This window comes from Physeter macrocephalus, chromosome 14 (genome assembly GCF_002837175.3).
Source record: "Physeter macrocephalus isolate SW-GA chromosome 14, ASM283717v5, whole genome shotgun sequence".
Lineage (NCBI taxonomy): Eukaryota > Metazoa > Chordata > Mammalia > Artiodactyla > Physeteridae > Physeter > Physeter macrocephalus.
In genome coordinates, this window is record NC_041227.1 from 41,528,193 (window position 1) to 41,547,034 (window position 18,842).

Consider the following 18,842-nt stretch of genomic DNA (forward strand, 5'->3'; position numbering starts at 1 on the left):
GCTGCTGGGAGAAATTTCCCTTTCTCTTCTTTGTTCGCACAGCTCCTGGGGTTCAGCTTTGGATCTGTCCCTGCCTCTGCGTGTAGGTCGCCTGAGGGCATCTTTTGGGAAGTCTGAGGTCTTCTGCCAGCCCTCAGTAGGTGTTCTGTAGGAGTTGTTTCACATGTAGATGTAGTTTTGTTGTATTTGTGGGGAGGAAGGTGATCTCCACGTCTTACTCCTCTGCCATCTTGAAGGCTCCCGTCTCTCTCTAATTTTAAGTGCACTTTTTTCCAAGCGGAGAGGGTGTCTGCAGGTCTGGGCTCTTGGAGGATGCTGGCAGGTCCAACCTCAAGCAGGGAGGACGGCCAGGGCCTCCGTCACAGAATACTTTGAACGTTTCTTTTTAGGTGGGCAGGTGGATTCTCGGATGCAGAGAAAATCCACACTCTTGGTTCGGAGCCTGTCCTGTGTTGCATTTTCCTTTGTAGGAAGAAGAAGCTCCCTGTCTGCTGAGATGAGTTCCGTTCGGCCTCTGAACCTCAGTTTCCCTGTTTGTGAATCAGAGAACTAATTCCCACCGTCCTGCATCACAGGGCCTTTCTCGAGAGGATCAGATTTAATCAGATTCAACAATCTATGTACAACACTTACTGCTTCCCAAATGACTGATGCTGAGGGAATAAACAAACTCATAAAATAAGATGTCCGTCCTCGAAAAAATCGTAAAATTCAGAGGAAGGTACAGTTACGTCAACAGCCAGGATGCAGGGCTGAACTATTGATCATGAGGCAATCACAGTCCCGGGACCCCATCTCCATGGCAGTCCTGCTACCCGCCTTGTCCCCACTTTAATGATGAGGGTCCATCACATGCCTGCAAGGGGGCGGCAGGACCCAGCCTGTCCTGCTGGGACTGGAGATGGTGACCCCTGGGAGCAGGGGCTGTGTCTTCTGAACCTCCTTGTGCCTCAAGCCCAGCAGAGTGCCTGGCACAAGGTCAGTCTCTGAGTTTTCTTAACCATGAAACATACCATACACACAGTGATGTGTATAACAGTTTGAGAACCATGGCCCCCCAGCCCGAGCTCCCCTCTGCTGACTGCACCCCCTCTCTACTTTCTTCCCATCATCTTTCATCACCTAAGGAAGCATCACTACAGTTTAGATTCTCCTCCTTTGAACCAGATCTAAATGGACCACGACAGGCATCTTCTAAGACGTGCGTTTTCTGCTTGCTACTGTCTTGAGATTCAGACAGTTAACATTCCCTCCAGGGCAGGGCTGATGGCAGTGGGTCCATGAACGCTGCTGAGTGAAGGCAGCGGGTGTGGGGGTAAAGACCCCACGTGCCCGGCAGAGGAGGAGGGGGGAGTCCTGGGCTCACGGCAGCCTGAAAGCCAGGCTTGGTGACAGCTGCACCCCTGGACCTTTGAGGATGGGCCTGACTCTGCTGGGTGCCTGCATGGGTCAGGAGGCAGCCAGGGACTCCAGCCAGACAGGGCACAATGCCTGGGCATCAGCAAGGGCAGGGAGGGGGTTCGGGACTCCTGGGGCTGACGCAGGACTTCAGTCCCTGCAGACACTGCTGCCCACAACACCTCCACCATCAGAGGAGGTCCCTGCCCAGAGGGGGGACTGAGCTGCCCACGCCCAGGCCCCCTGGTGAGCTCTTGAGTCACCAGATCTTGGCATTTCTAGTTGGGGCCCTGAAAGTTGTCATTCACGAAGTCCAGGGACTCTTCCTGCTCTCTGCCTTGGCCGTGTCCTGTCCATCCCCTCAGCCTTTTCCTGTCCATGACCTTTCCCAGGAAGAACGTCCACCAGACACAAAAATTTCACAGCCCTTCACCCAATTCAGTCCCGTGGCAAGAGCTCCATCTCCAAGGCCAACAGAATACGCATGTCTTACAAAACTTGCTGGGACCACATCCAGGGAATGAAGACATTACAATAGGTGACTGAGAAGATGCCCACTCTTCCCCAACTTGTCCCACCTACAAATAGTTTGAGTCCACATATGGATTCTCTGGTGTGGACAGACAGCAGCCCAAGTCACTGTTTATTCTTCCGCTGAGTCACGAATTGGACTTTGGTGACCTGAGGTGTTACAACCGAAGGCCCGAGGGAATGGACAGCTGAGTGTCGTACTGGGATTTTGTGAGACACCCCCTGCCTCCCACCCAAGGTGCGCAGGTATTTTATCTATAGTCCATCCCTATCTATCTGTCTATCTATCTATCTATCTATCTATCTATCTATCTATCTATCTATCTATCTGTCTGTCTATCTATCTATCTACCAACCTACCTACCTATCATCTTCAAACTGGCCTCAAATGACCTGATTCCAGTGAAAACACAAGCCCAGTCCCCTAGAGGCCATAGGGACAATGGATACCCACCCTGGCACTTAACTGGCCCCTACAGAGCACCGTGAATTCAATCAATCTCTGCTGGTCAGTCGAGTTCCCAGTGGAGGCTGCATTCAGACGCATGAACCTGTCTGTCTGGCAGGTAAGTGTGGCCCCAGCTTACTGGTTGCTGGAGAGGAGTGCACCTCTGGGTGACAAGGACACTGGGCAGTGCTTAGCTAAAGGAACAGTCATCTCAGTGTCCCTGCACGGCAGGACCTGGGGGCAGCGGCAAACAGGAACCTCGGCCAAAGGCCAGAGCCATCCCGACTCTGCTGCTGGGCTTGGTGGAGGCGGGAAGCCTGAGCCATTTCAGGCCATGCGCGGCTCCCCCCTGGAGAGCCCGGGCCCCCTCACCCTTGGGGTGTGTCCACCTGGGGCTTCTCCCTGGAGGACCCCACATTCTGCCCCCGTCACCCCAACCACCCTTCCTGATCCTGCCATGTGTCTTTTTCCATCCAGCAGAAGTGGGAAAATCTTTAGACCCCTGTGATTTCCCTGCCCTGTGACTCACTCAAGACACCCTCTCTGCTACGAAGACCCACAGGGAGCCCCGCTCCCAGGGGTCACCATGCCCTGCCCTGTGGTACAGCTGTACGTACCCTTGTCATTGACCCTGGAGCCTGTTCCAAGGCTGCAGTGGGCCCCAACTGTCATTCCCGCAGCTCCTTAAACGCCCTGTCCATTCTCACCCACGTGGAGCTCTGACCCCTTCATGTGGGTCAGGGAGATGACAAATTCATGCTTGTCTGGCGGAGAGCCAGCCGTCCTCAGGCCCCAGCTGTCTGCGGGTTTGGCATCCACCCTTGGTTTGCTACCAGGACAGAATCTTCAGGTGAGATTCCCAGGGGATGAGGCCCTGCCCCCGGTCCCCCTCCGGGCAGCTCAGCTCATCCTGAAGACCAGGGAGGGGCTTTGAAGAGGTCAAGGGGGCGACATCACAGCCACAGCCTCACACCACTTCTGGCTCCACCCGACGCCCCCAAGGTCATTGACAGCAGAGCACAGACGTGAGCCTGGCCTCTAGTTGGTTAGAGATGGGACAGGTGTGTTTCCGAGAGGTCAGTGTCAGCTCAGGGTCTGAATCTATACTTAACTCTTTATTGGCAAATTGGGTCAACAGGTGTCAACACCCGTGGCAACAAAGGCAGGTGGACTTTGAAGGGACGACACAAGATTGTCCTCAGGGGTGGAGCTGAAGCCAGTCCACAGGGGCTCCTGGGAGGCCCTATAAAGCCTCAGGGGCCCTGGGAAGGCAGCTCAGTGCCATGACCACTGGGCATTCGTGTCCGGAAGTGGTAGCAGCTGTTGGCCTACGGGAAGGCAGCTCATGGATGATTTTAAACCCGGATGCTGCCCTGAATGAGAGGTGGCCTCCAGCATCCAGAGAGGCACAGGGTGAGTGGCAGGGGTGAGGGACACCCTGCCCTGACTTTTGGTGTCAGTGGGACCCCGTTCCCAGGCAGCTATGTGGCCCCACTGTCTGTGGCATCTCTGGCAGCCGCTGATGGCACAGTGACCGAGGGATGTGGGCTCCCCGACAGGGTTCTCCTCGGGACCCGGGGTAGTTCCCTGGGGAGAGTTGGAATAGCTGGGCAAACGGGGACACCTGGTGGGGGGCGACACCCGGTGGAGCAGGATGCCCAGGGAAGCAGGGGCAGAGAGGGGCCTCGGGGCGGCAGGAGCCTGGCAGCCTGCGGCGTCTGCAAGGATGTGGGCGGACCTCTGCTGTGCAGAGGAGCCAGACACCCACCTTTGCCAAGATGACACTTCTATGGAGGTTGCCTCAGGCCCCCTCCCCACTTGCCCCACCACCCACTGGCAAAGACGGGCTGCGAACATAAACCAAAGTCCTCTCGGGTCCCTAAGAGTCCTGACCCGCTAACGTCTGGGCGCAGATGTGATTCCTCACTGTTTTGGTAAACCACAGCTGAGGCCGCGTGCCGTAAGAGGGGTGACGGGTTAGGGTCTGACCGTCTGGGTGGCAGCTGACTTTGCTGTTTCCGGGGAGCGTGACTTTAGGGAAATTACAGGCGCTGGGCCCCCGCTGCAGAAAGTGTTTTGACGAGAATGCAACGAGCTGGTGCAGAGCGGATGCTGTGCCTGCGGTTCCGCCAGGCACCGTGTGGCCTGGGGGGTGGGTGCCGGGCGGGGCCTCTCCTCACTCTCCAGACGGCACTTAGGTGGTGCCGGGCGAGTTACCTGCTCTCACCCTCAGCTCTGACTCCCACCTGCCGGGGCTCTCGGGACTCTGTGGGAAAACTGGGCCCAGGGCCTGGGGCAGGGCCTGCCTAGGTGGTGCCTCGTCTGGGGCGGCTGCAGTGACAGTGGGACGACGTGGCCCTAGGGGGGCACACAGTGGCCCCCAACACTTCGAAGATGCCGTGTGGGCAGCGACCACCCACAGAGGCACCTCCCCGACGAGGCCGAGCAGGTGGCGGCGCTGGGCCGCACTGCGTCCACCTGTCAAGTGAGCTGCGGGGCCGCACGCGGCCGGTCAGCTGTCCTCGGACAGGCTGGACCTTGCCCCCTGCACATTCATGGCCACAAGGCACCACGTGTGGTCGTGGTGCGGGTCCTGGGGAAGCCTGGAGGAGCCGAGAGATATGGGGCGGGCTAAACAGTTCAAACGGAGGCCGGGGGGAGACGGGAAAGGGGTCCAGCAGGATCCCAGAGGGGCTGGTGTAGAGCCCCCTGATGGTGGCGGAGGAGAGGACATAATCAAATCCAAAGATAGGAAACTTTGGGCACCTCTTGAACTAAAAATGGACAATTTAGGACACGTACAAAGACCATTTCACACAATGGCTCACGATGAATAAACCCAAGAGATTGGGCTGAATAGACGGGAGGGCACAAGCCAGCCAGTGGACGTACCCTCAGGGCCTGAGTGCCCGTGACCACCCATCTCTGCATGCCCGCTGTCGGGCCTGGCCTCCCCGCTGTGCTTACCGGCTGTCCAAGGAGGTGGCCTAACTAGTCACCCTCCCCTAGAGATGAGGTCCAGAGAAGTGCGCCCACCTGCCCTGGATCACACAGCTAAAACCCAGATTGGTCTGGTTCCAAATCCGCCCTCTCTCACCAGGTTCCTCTGACTCATCCCGGGATGTCTGGGCATCTTCCCTGTGTCCTGCTTAGAGTGTGTTTTTGGAGCATCCATAGATGCAAGTGCCTGATGGATCTCGGATTTGACCCAGGAAAGCAGTGCTAATAATTTTCGGAATATTAAGTGTTTAAGGTCGAGGAGAAGAGAGGCAAGTGAGGGGATCAAACCTGAGTCCTTATTCCAGGACAGTGGTTCTTAATTTCTGCTGCACTTTGTAGTCACCAGGCTGCACCCCTGATCAATCACATAAGATTTCTGGGGCTGGGACCCAGGCAGCAGGGATGTTATAAGTTCTGTGGGTGGAACCACTGCCCTAGAGAGATGGCCTCTGTGTCCACTGAGGGTATCGGGATAATAATATTTACTAATGTGTTCAAGTGGGAACGTCAGCAGCTGGGGATGCTGTGATTGTCATCTCAGGACCCCCTGCTACTGCTTCAGCAGCTGAGCCCTGGCGCTTCTGCAGCTACTTTAACAGCAAGGAAAAGGTATTAGTGAAACCCAAGGGTTGATATTAATCAGAAAGAAAAGTCTTAAGCAAAAAAGCTAAAAGATAACTTTTGTTAAATAATGAACACTCGTGAAACAGCAATGAAATGGTATTAAAATGTCTGTGATTACGTATTTCTCAGCATTCATCTGATAACTGAAGCAGCATGAAGCAATAGTTGCACTTAAAAAAAATGACAAGAAAATAGCTATTCATTTAGTTGACAGAGAAGGTTCGTGTCCTCTGTAAGATCACTAGTGTCACTGTCATCACCGAAGGTGAATGTCAGCGCAGGCGGGTAGAAGCATCCCCCTGCGCTCCTCCTTACACTGAGGGGGCATCTTGGCTCCTCGGCCTGGAGTTCCTGGAGAAAACCTGGGTCCTTCTGGGAGGAGTCTTGGGGAGGGGCCGGCCTGCCCCGGGCCCCAGGTCAACGAGGCCCCAGGATTGCATATTGCCGTGTGGTGGCTGTGGAGTATGGACACGTTCCAGAGGAGGCCTGACGTTCCTAGGCTGGGGACAGCGTAGAGGGAGTGACACTCTGGGCCTGGGAACGACACTGGCTCTGCTTTCTCAGGGCTGGACCCCTCTGGAGAGCCGTGACAGCTGGGGGTCCTGCCAGCAGCTGCTCTGTCTTTCTTGCTGCCCAGCCCATTGCCTTCTGCGGGGAAGGCACGTGGACTGGGGGGCAGTGCCAGAGGAGTCAGGTGGGGCCACAGACAGAAGAGCACATGTCCCCTGCCCTCTGCCTGTTGCACCATATTCCATAAAAATAAACACATGTTCCTGTTTGTCTATTGCTAATGCTATGGCATTCCAGGCACTGGCACCAGCGTTAATCCACCAGAATCCATCCAGAGACAGCCTCGAGGGTCGGGATCTTTGGAGCTTCCATTTAGAAGGGTTAGCAGTGCCCATCTGTCCCATGCTCTGCACAGTGCTGTGAAAACGATATGAAAGGGTGAAAACAAAAGGAATCCATGGGCAGAAGATCCCAGGGCTTTATGGCGTCGTTGGCGATGACTTACACTGTACAGCATCACACAGGTGTGTCTACCTGTGAGTCCACCCTCGCCAGCCCCGCTCCTCTGCACCCGCACACAACTGGCCCAGGCTCTTCATGCGCATGCGCCCGGGGAGGCTCATAGGTGGTTGCTCTTGGAGAGGTAGGCGATGAGGGCCACGGCCACGCCCACGTAGATGCCGGTCCCGATGGTGATGGAGAGCACGGCCAGGAAGAGGGCCCGCCGGGAGCTGGTGCTGGCCTGGTGAAAGTCCCCCTTGGCCACGGCTTTGTTCGTCTGCAGCGGGAGGAGGGAGAGGAAAAAGGGGGTCAAGATGAGCAAGGCGAACCGAGAGGGGACTCACCGATGGGGAGTTGTCCAGGGAAGGCGGGGGGGGGCGGGGTGCGCTGTCGCCCACCACTGCTCCCCCCTGCCCTGCAAGGCAGTCAAAGCTTAAAGGAAAGAAAGCGAAGCCCCAGGAATACCCAGGCCGGCAGCTGTCAGCTGAGCACCAGCCACGGGAGTCCCGGGTCTCGGGCACCAGGACGCGAGGGCGGGCCCGGGGAGGGCGGGGGGGGGCGGGGTGCGCTGTCGCCCACCACTGCTCCCCCCTGCCCTGCAAGGCAGTCAAAGCTTAAAGGAAAGAAAGCGAAGCCCCAGGAATACCCAGGCCGGCAGCTGTCAGCTGAGCACCAGCCACGGGAGTCCCGGGTCTCGGGCACCAGGACGCGAGGGCGGGGACGTCACAGCTCAGCGGCCCCCTTCTGCCCGGTAAAGATACGTGAACAGTTTTCTAAAGTGTGTTCACACTTGCCTCCTCTGATCCTTACGGTGTACGGCGGTGTGGGGAAGGAAACGGTAGTTCTCGTTACCCGGAGAGGAGCCCGAGGCGTAAGATCCTTCAGTGGACTGCGGACACTGAGACTATACTCAGCTGGCGGAGCGGGAATCTGCGTGCCCGGTGCCCCCTCCCTGCCATGGCGGGGCCGGAAAATTCATCCACCAGTGAAATAACTCGAGGTGAGACCAGCGCCTCTATTTCTGGTCACCCGATTGCATAGCGAGGTGTTAGTTTAGTAAGATTCATGTTGCCTCGGGGTCATGAGGCAGACGGGAACGTGGAGGTTTCGGGCGTTGCGTCTGATTTGGCGTTTTGTGGTGGAGTGCACCTCCACCACTGCCAGCCCCTTCCTCCTTGTCCCCTCGACAAGGGAGGCCCCGGGCTGTGGGGACCATCATGTGATCCAGCTGTGACATCACGGCTGATGCCCCCCTGAGTGATGGCAGATGAAGGTGGAGGCCAGCAGGGCAGGTGCCCCCAGAGAGTCATGGGGCGCCGAGGGGGGCTGACCCCCGGCAGGGCGGGGTGCTCCTCGGCAGGGCAAAGGCAGAGCCCACTCCCCGTGTGGGATGTCCTGACCCCCTCAGGACCCATCTCCAGAAACCGGACTCTCACCGGATCCCGTTTCCATGCGTGTTGAGTGTATTTCTGCTTTTTGTGGGCAGGATGGGAGGTGGCATCCTGTTTACTCAGACACCGAGGTCCCAGACTCAGAGGTCACCAGGAGATGACTTTCCGTCCTCTGCAGCTCTGCCCCCGACCTGATGAGACGTCAGGTGGAGAAGGGCCTCCGGTCCGCTCGTGTCCTTTTATTTTTTCCTCTAACTTCTGGTTCTTGAGGGCCAGTTTTATGTCCTTCTCCCCAATTTTTGGGCTTGGAAGTGAGCCTGGGGGTTCCCTGTGGACGATCTTTGATGAAGCAGAGTGAAGAGAACGTGAGCAGGAAGCTCCCAGGACAACAGTAACTACGTCTCAGTTGAGTTCACCCCAAATTCTCCAGGCCCCTCCCTGCCGGCCCCCGGCCTCTGTCAGGGTGGGCCTCCCAACCCCAGCCCGGCGGGGGCTCTGCTGCAGGAGCCACGCACAGACAGACAGACAGACAGACAGACAAACTGGGAGGCCGGGCCGGGCACTCGCACCCCATGGGGAGCTCCCGACTCTGAGGGCTGCCCGTCTCATCTGGGTCCATGCACGCACTTGGGACCCTCAGTGGCTGGAAGCCCTGGTGAGCTGCTTATAATGTCTGCATCGGCTGGGCTCCCCGAGGGCCGCCCTGGACGGCCTGACCCGCGGGCGTGGGACCGAATCTGGGCGCTCCGTCCTCTCTCCTGACAGGTGGGCTCACTGTCCTCTGCTGACCTACATCACCCCAGCCGGGCAGCTTAAATCAAGAACAAGCCGCTAACCTCTCCCAGGTTCCAGGGTTAGGGGTTTGGGAGCCCCTCGGTGGGGGACTCTGCCTGGGCCTGGAGGGGCCTGGGCTGCAGTCTCTTGACGTCCTGGCTGCGTTGTGGGCTGAGGCAGGAGCTCACAGCGTCCCCCTACCGGTACCCGCCCGCTCCTTCCTTGCGGCCCCGCAGCCCTCGGGTCCACCTAGGGTCCCCTCCCAGACGGCGGCCTGGCCTCACGGTCTCTGGGGACCAGCTCCTGGGGCCCCTGCACAGAAGCGGGGCTGCGGCTGGGGGTTGGCTGACGTTTGCACAGCTGAAAGGAAACTCTTGTGAAGAAGGACGCGCACACAGGATGACACAGTGGGTGGCCCCTCCTTCCAGGAAGAGCAGAATGCCAGGGGTTGCAGCCTTGGGGCAGGGACAGATGGGGGTCCCGCTGAAGCTCATCCTGAGGGGGTCCCCATGGGCAGCTTTCTGTCCGTGTGGCCTCTGTGACCCCAGAGGCCAGAGGGAGGGGCACGGCACGTGCCACCGGACAGGCCCTCGGGCCCCGTCTGCAAACGGCCGTCCCACTCCCCCCAGGCTGGCAACGCCCCTGCGGCTGGTTTTCCTTCCCTGCCCTCTTGGCCAGAGATCACCAAGTGAAGTTCGTTCCTTTCTTTTTTGAGGTCTTTTGCTCAGTAAACAGAAAGTGCAGGTGACTGGCCTGGTTCTGAGCAGCATCTTCTGTGCGCCAGGGGCTCAGAGGGACCCAGAGAGTGTGCCGTCCACCCTCATGGACGCTGCTTGGAGTATAAGTCCCAGGCGAGGGAGAGAGTCTTAACTCAGGTCGAAGAGCTGGAGGTCAGAGTCAGGGAGTGCCTGGGCCCCCGAGACACCGCTTGCTGGGGACTGGGTGCAGCCACCTCCCTGACCTGGGGAAACGTCCTCCAACCCACCCAGGACGTGCTGAGCTCACACATAGCCCACTGGGATAGTCCACATTCAAACATGCACTCTGGTTCTTTAGGTAAATAACTACCCTCACTCACCTGGTTTTAAAGCTATGTAGAAAACCCAACTTTCAATTCAAGGGCAAAAGTAAAATATTGGTGCTAAAACTCATGGAAACACTGACTCCCTCCCTTGAATGAAGTGTTATTTAAATGGAGGAAATAAAAATCATATAAACAGAGAACGCACAGCTGGGACCAATGTGCTTAGGCCAGAATTGACCATCAGAGCCGTGATCCAGATACAGCGTGAGGTCCGTCCCAGGTGCTGCCCCCGTCAGCCTCTGAGGCTGGGACGGCCACTAGGTCAAGCACCCACGCAGAGGAACCGGCCATCAGAAGTCGGGAAGGTCCTCAGACACATTTCAAGCTCATTTTGTGCAGGTTTCTAGGGTGAGAAATGACCAGTTTGCAGGGGAACGAAGTCAAATTCACATCCTCGGCTGCCTTTATCCTCTGACACTTCCACCCTCTGTGGCGACTGGGAGCATTTAGGGGCTGGTTTCATAGCAGGCTTGTCTCCTGGTCTGACAGATGCCAGGCCCCCTTTCTTCTGGTGCTTCTGGTGCGTCCAGTCTGGCCCCAACCTGCGGCCATCCTCACCCCCTTCCCGGTGCGCGCTGCCTCCCTCCCACCTGAGGCCCGGCTCACCTGAGAGGTTTGTCTGGCGCTCGGCTCGGGGGGCCCAGGTCCTTACTCCTCCCTCAGCCCTTTCCTTCCTTCCTTCCTTTGCTCACTTGCAACAGCTAGAGGTTTGACATCACGACAGACAACGGCCCAGGATGGCGACAGGGCCGCACAGCCTCATTTGCCAATTTCCAAAATGAGAACGGAACCGAATTAGAGGTTCTGAAGCCCTCCATCCCCCCCGCCCCGCACAGGGGACAAGGGGCCGGGTGTGTGGAGGCGGGGAGGGGATCTGAGGGACCAGAATGCAAGTCCGGGTTCTCTCCACGAGGGGCGTAGGCGCCGCCTCCCCCTTCAGTCCCACTGAGAGCAGCTCCGACGGGACACTGGGCGTCTGTCTTGACGTGTGTCCCCTGCATGGAGGGCAGGAGACCATTCCCGCCTGGACAATCCAGAAGGCGGGGGTGGGCTGGGCAGCAACGTCAGGGTGGGAGCCGGGGTCAGTGCTCTCGGGGGGGACGGGCCAGCCCTCCCGTCGGCCAGGGGAGGAGGAGTGGGTACTTCCTGGGGCAGACGCAGGCTGCCCGGGCTGTCTTAGACCGTGACCGACGGAGCCCAACGGAGGGGCAAGCAGACCCCCGAGGAAAATTCCAAACTCTAGTCGAGGATGCAGAGTGTGCGAGTGTGTGTGGTGGGGGGGGTCTGCAGAGAACCCGCCAAATGCCTGGATGAGGAAGAGAGCTGCACACGCTTTGCAGGCATGAGGCCCCCATGGTGATGTGAGTGGTTGAGACTTCTCAACCACCATCTGTCTCCACTCGCCATGCCACACCCCAAAGTGGCAGAACCCCTGGTGGCAGCCTGGGGGTGGGGAGAGACCGCACCCCTCCTTCCCAGGAACGGCTCAGGCATACCCCACCCAGTACATTGTAAAAGAACAGTGCTATCTGCCACCCAAGAATGGCTCAAAGGGAAGAGAGGCACAGTGGAAATCCACGCTCTCATCTGGTCCTGCTGAGAGTGTGAATTCCTGTCACTACTTGGGAAAAGCACAACACTGCTTACAGCTGGACATATAGACACACACACGATACAAGTGTTCCACTCCCGGTAGATGCTCAACAGAAACGATGCATTTGTGCACCGAGGACACCTACGAGCATGTCCGTAGCCATCCCGACCATAAGAGCCCCAACCTGGAAGTCATTCCAACATCCAACCACAGTAAAAGGATAAATGATAATGGTACCCAATACGGTAATGAAAAAAATCTCAGGAACATGATGTTGAGCAGAAGAAGCCAGACACGGGAGTCTATTGCATAGAGTACAAAACAGGCCAAAGTCATCTACACTGTCGGCAAAGGAGCCACACTGGTGGTGTCCTTGGGGAGGGTCAGTAACTGGAAGAAAACACAGTTAAAAACATTTACTTTTACACCCTAAGATGATTTTAGAAGTGATTCTACCAAGAGTTAAATGAACAAATAGGAACCATCTATAAAGAAGAGAGAAACCCATTTCGTGAAACTAGTAAAATCTTGATATCAGAACCAGAGAAGGAAAGTAAGAGAAAAGGAAAGGAAGATGCTGATTCCCTACAGACACGGATGCAGGTGAGTCACTGAGCGAGAGCCGGCTTCCTCTCCACACTGCTCCCTGCCTCTGCATTTGCTGGGCCTTTTTGATCGTCCTTCACACCATTTTCACCCCTAACTCATCTATTATATGTCCATGGGGCTGTCCCTGCCCCCTGAGGGGGGGAGGCCCCCGGGGGCCCCCAAGTCTCCATCCCAGGCTCACCACGGAGCGCTGCAACTGCAGGTTCGCGGGCTCCGCGCGGGACCACTCAGTGAACTAATGACCGAGGCCCAGCGGCCTTTCCTTCCAGCTCTCGAGGGCAACACGCTTTGGTCAGAAACATCCCCATGTCCAGGAAGCCCTCGGCTGATGATCGCGGGTCTTACGCCGAGTCTACGAGCTGATTAGGAGGATATGCATCAGGCGTAGCCAAGAAGGAAGCGTCTACAACCACAGCTCCTTGCTGGGGTGGCTCTGCCAGGCACCCTCAAGGACCTGGAGGCCAGTTTGGGCAGGACGTGCTACATGCATGATGGAGGGGAGGGGTCCGCAGTCCTCGGGAGTCCAGGAAGGCGGAGAGAGAGAGCAGCCAGGAGGGTGGCCGGTGGCTGCCGGGCAGGGGAGCGCTTCCACGATGGAGGCAGTTAATCTGTGCCGCCCCGCGTGGTGGCCACGAGCCACCTACGGCTACTCAGCACTTGGGATGTGGTGAGTGTGACTGTGAGTTTTAATATCATTTAATTTTAATTAATATAAACATAAATAGCCAAACGTTAGGGGCCACCACGGTGGGCAGCACAGACCCAGGAGAAACGGGCAGAGAGTCCCACGGGGAGTGGGGAGGAGAAGAAGCCTGGGGGGCGGTGGGCAGGATGAACCCAAAGGAGGTGGAAACCCTGCAGGGCGGTTCAGGCATCAGTGCTGGGGGGGCGGGGGGTTTCCCCGCGCCCGGGAAACTGCTCCACACACACCTGCCTCTGTGCGTTTACCTGTGAATTTATTTTGGTAGCTCAGTGTCAGGTGGATATGAAGGCTGTTGGGGTGACCCTGTGAGAAGGCAAGGCCCATGAAATCTGCAGATGAAGGGGGGCCTTTGGACCCGGGGTGTGGAGTGGGCGTCCTGGTCTGGGGTCCACTGGCATCCCTCGCAGATGGAACCTATCAGGGGCTGATGCTGGGCCCCAGGCCTCCGTGACATGTGGCAAGGTCCTGGGCTCCATCCCTGCTGGGGGACACCTCCCCCGACCCCCGGGAGATGATGCTCCCAGGGTCTGGTCCTGGACTGAGTTTACCACAAACTCTGGCCAAAGTCCTCATTTCCTTTGGCTGTAAAATACCCACTGTTGTTTGAGTTTCAGGAAAAACATGGCTTTCTCTGCAATATATCACTCCTTTGTTTTTCTTTTCTTTTTTTTTTTTTTTCAGCCCTGTGGCTTGCGGGATCTTAATTCCCCGACTAGAAATTGAACCTGGGCCCTGGCAGTGAAAGCACGGAATCCTAACTACTGGACGGCCAGGGAATTCCCCTTGCTTTGTTTTTCCTGCGGTCGCTTATTTTAGTAGCAGGAATCTCTAAGGTCGGAGGAGTCCACGTCCACGTCTTCCACAGACACGTGGTTCCGCTCTGGTCGAGGAGCTGGGTCCCGGCACAGCCCGGATGGCCTCGGCAGAACACAAAGGCTGGCGCCAGACCCCCGCCTCTGAGGAGTGTGACAGACACCCTCTCTACCTCCACAACCATCTCTCTGGAAATTTATAGCACTCTGGGTATTTTATGGCTCATTTTTCCTCCTGCACCATTATCTGTCGGGCTGGATTACATTTCTTTGCATCACTGCAAAGCTTATTTCCCTTATTTATGACTGTCTATCGCTTGCTGTGTGCTGACGGGTCCCCGGAGCTGCGCTGGAGGAGGGGGCCACGTGGTGGTTTAGCAGGCTCCATGGGGAGGAGGGAAAGCCCCTCAGGCCAGGGCTCACTCAGACCCACATGCTCGCTTCTTTCCTTACGTGGTTTAGTTCCAGGAGCATTTTTATGACCTCCCCTCCCCCTTTTAAAGCAACCCTTCTATTTTAAGCCATGAAAAAAAAAAAAATCTTGTGAGTTAGGTCTGAATGGCAGACAGATCAGCTATGAAACAAACGTACCCCCCTGTGCTTGGGTAAAACTCGACGGGAACACAGGCTCCCCTGGGTGCTAGCACCAAGCCCCCTCACCTGGCCTTGGCCTGGGTCACTGCGGCGGGGGGGAGTTACCCATGATGGTGTCTGAGGGCCCCTGTCATCAAGGTCATTTCGTAGGGAACACAACAAAAACATCAGTAGGAGTAACGGCCCTTGTGCCATCCTGTGCAGAAGCCTGAGTGACCTTGTCTCCATCCTCCAGCTGAGGTTAGAGGAGCCCCAGGACTCGCGGATCCTGAGAGGCCCCGCCCAGTGCTCCTCTTCCCACAGCTCAGGCCTCCCCCTTTATGCTGGCTATGGGGCTCTGTTGGAGAGAAGCCTGCCTTGGTTTTCCCCTGTGACTAATCAGTATGAACTCATGTTTAGCTCATACAGGCACAGATGGATAATACAAAAATAATTATACATATGGAAATATTTCTATATATAAAGATGTAGACACATGTATTTCTACATATAGGACTAATAACATGCGAGTACACACACGTGTATTTCCTATTTCCTAGCTCTGTTACTGAGCAAACCCAGAATCAATGACACCCCAGTAGCAACAAGCACACCCAGTGCCCAGATAGTGGTTTCTAAAACCATTTTCCAATAAAAGGGGCCAGAACTCCATGGGGAAGTGGCTGATTTTAGGACTCAGGCAGGTAATATGCAAGATGAACCTGGGACGGCATTTTATAGTACAAAAAAGGAAAAATACTCCAAGATCAAAAGGATGGGGGCATGTCAGGGGGACACAGGAAATGCTCCCTATGGCCAAAGTGACAAAATAAATAATGTAGTATTGGATTATAAGCCAAAGTGTAAAATAAACATCCAAGGGTCCATACTGATATAAATAAATGATTGGATGAATCAGTTCACTGGGGAGAAGAGACAAATCTCCCATACAGACAAATTCCAAATAATCTATGTAGGTCCTCCGGCCTCAGGGAAGTAAAGCACAAGTCCCACCCTTTGAGGGTGGGCTGTGCAGTGACTTCCTAGGACAGAGGATGGAATGGATGGCCCGAGGAAGAGTGACCTTGCCGTGAAGAAACCCGACAAACACGACCACAGCCAGGCGACCAGGGTCAGCATCTGCAGTGACAGGTCATGATGATGGGATGCAGCACTGACCTTCACCTCCATGTTCCTCCTCCACAAACCCGTACCCCAGTCTAAGCAGGAGGAAAGCATCAGACAAGTTCCGATAGAGGGACATCCCACACCGTACCCCACCAGGTCTCCTCACACCTGTCAAAGTCATCAGAAACAAGGGAAGCCTAAGACGTTGTCACAGCCCAGAGGATCCCGAGGAGGCCTGACCGCCAGGTGCTGCGTGGATCCTGGATGGGACCCAGGGGCAGAAAGAGGGCATCAGGCAACCGCTAAGGCGATCTGGACAGAGCACTTAGAGTACAATGGTGCAGCAACACTGGCCTTTACCTGGGACAGACGAGCCCCACGTGAGATGTTGATGGGGGTTGGTGGGTGACTGGGCTCAGGGAAGCCGCCAGCTCTGCACCCCTTTGTCCATTTTCTGCAGAGCTAAACTGGTCTGAGATAAGCCGTTTATTTAAAAGGCAGGGTGTGGATGGGGCAGGTGAGAGGCCTGTCTGGTGCAGGGGCACGTTGTTCCCGGGCTCCGTCCCTGAGAGCCTGGGGGGAGGCGGGGGGAGGGGCCGGCACACCTGCTCAAACCAGCACTGACGGGAACTCGCTCGGCCCTTGAACTACTTTCTCGCTATTTCTGAGTGTCTGATTTTACTTTCCTCCCTAAAGCAGAGTTATAACACCTGTCTAGTGGGTGTTGTGACAATGTCAGCACAGGACACCCTGACTTACTGCTCCACGTCGAGCTCCATGCCAACAATTTACTTGCCTGGCCTTACTTCCTCCTTCCTGACACCACAGAGAATGACTGTTGTTAATACTGGTTTCCATAAACGTACCCTTAATATAACAATGTGTTAGGAAGATGTTCAAACACACAGAAAAGGTAAAAGAACCTGCAGTGAACATATCAACCCCTTCAGTTCACTATTAGCATTTTGTTTATGTTATTAGGTTCATCTATCCACCTCTCTATCCATCCATCAACCCATCTTTTTTCTTTTGGATGCGTGTCAGGGTAAGTTGCAGACACTCCCTGCTAAGCGTGTCTGCATATGACTCCGTTGATGGAGAATGAGAGATGGGGAATTGAGGTTCGGTGTCGAGTGCCAGAGCACCTGCCTCCTGGATCCTAACAGGTGCTCACGAACGGAAACTATGCCATCATTTCATTCTTTACGCAAAAGTCCTGCTTCCTTTCTGGAAACAAATAAGGAGGAGATTAAAGATTTTAAAACCCAGGAGAGGAAAAATCAGACCTTTCTCTTTAAATACCCTTGGGGATGAGAAAAATTTTTAGGAACAAAAATGAATGTTTGGGCCCTTTGGACCCAACAGTTGACGCAGGCTGGCCGATGTCTGCCCCATGTGTGTGGCCGCTTTCACCATGTGTGTGACACCCCCAGCACATGTGTGGTGGCTGTTCTGTGCCAGCGGAAACCTGTCAGGTGCTGGGTCGGTGCCTCTACAGTATCTGTGGGCCCCCCATGTTCCCTGCAGAAGAGCCCCAATGACTGGGCTTTGTCTTGTGCACAACAAGCTTCCTCAAATTGTTACATTACGGGTGACGTGATGGTCCTTTTATTTTCCTGCCAGTCCATGGCACAGAATATCAATCACACAGCAAACAAAACACCCTTGTTTTAAAAAGTCTTCCCATGACAGGGCCACTAGATAATCACGAATTATATTCCTCCAATGAAATTAAGAGAAGCTTGTTTCTTAAGAAGCAAAGACTAGCAAAGATTTAAGTAAAAAATGAAAAAAAATCAGTGTTACCTAGTAGACTGGAAATTTGGGAGAAAATCTGAATGCTTTAAAAGATGAATAATTAAGTAACCGTGTTATATCCCTATGGTGAGACATTAGGTCACCACAAACATCACTAATTACATGACAAGTACTCATGATATTGGATACAAAAAGGCATATTTTAAACCCTAATCTTGCCTATACAGAGAATAATGCACACAAAAAGGACTGGATGGAACAGACCAAAGTCTTAAATGTAAATGCTGAGTTTCCCCCTGTTTCTTCATAGTTTAATTCGCTGTCCAGAATTTCAGTGCCGGTAAACAGGAAAAACCTGTTGATCCCACAGGTGTCATTTCCCATCGGGCCGATGCCTCGGTTTACCCTTCCCAGTGTGTGCAGCCGGGGGGAGTCAGTGCTGGTCGTGGGGAGGAAGCCCCAGGGCAGTGACACCCAAGCTCCCCTCAGCACAGCAGGTGCTGGGACCCCCTGAGCCTGATGCCTGGTGCCTGGGTCTGGGGGTGAATCTCTCTGCCCCAGACTTGCTTTCAGGCCTGATCTGCAGCCCCTGATGGCTGATAAACCCACACGGTCGCTGAGCTCGGGGCTGGAGGCCAACGGCTGGGGCCTGGTCCGGGCCCCGTTGGAGATGAGGCTCTGGCTGGCTGCCTGCCAGCCGCTCCTGAAACCTGTCCCGGCCTCGCGGCCACGGCGCCTGCGCAGAGACGCCGTTTGTGCTGCTCCAGGTTCAGACGTGGGATGCTGTGCTGTCCTTCCCGCGCGGCCTGGGTCGGCCTGGCGTGGGGACCCCGCCTGCTCCACCTCTGCTTCTTGGGCCCTGGAGCACCTTGTGGGTGCAGGCATAGAACGAGGGCAGGTGGCCCTCCGGCTGGGTTCAGAGCTTCTCAGTGCCAAGCCTGAGAATGTGGCCTTTGACCTTCGACATGTCTGGGCTGCCCTGAGCGTCTCTCCTAAATAACCCAGTGTGTTCGCTCAGTGGACTTGGGAAAGGAAGGGTCATACACCCCAGGGGAGCCTTTCACATCAGACTGGGAGTTCTGGCTTCACACTTAATCCACCGTTTATCTTGACAGCTGCCCCCATCCCACAGTTCCCTTGGCTAGTCTGTTGGTTTGTTTGTTTCGGCAGCAATCGCACCTGCAGATATTCATGCGGTGGAGAATTTAAAAAACATACACTTCTGTTTTTACCTTCCACCATATTGCTGCTCTTAACGTATTTGCACGTTTGTCAGTTATTGTCCTTCCTTTAAAAAATCCACTTTCGCACCTGCAGCAGAAGGTGAGGGGCACCAGCAGGCTTCCAAGGCCTTGAGGGCAGAGTCCTTGGCCGTGGGCGGCAGGGCAGTTCTGTTCTGCAGCT

General features: G+C 55.7%; 1 protein-coding gene across 1 annotated transcript in view; it reads right to left on the reverse strand.

Moving 5' to 3' along the window:
* Positions 1–6,665: 6,665 nt before the first annotated feature.
* Positions 6,666–18,842, reverse strand: part of SYNDIG1 (synapse differentiation inducing 1) — a 37,895-nt gene continuing 25,718 nt past the window's right edge. The window contains exon 3 of the mRNA XM_028498003.1: positions 6,666–7,289. Within this exon, the coding sequence (XP_028353804.1) occupies positions 7,131–7,289 (159 nt within the window). The 3' untranslated portion in view covers positions 6,666–7,130. The remainder of the gene's footprint in view (positions 7,290–18,842) is intronic.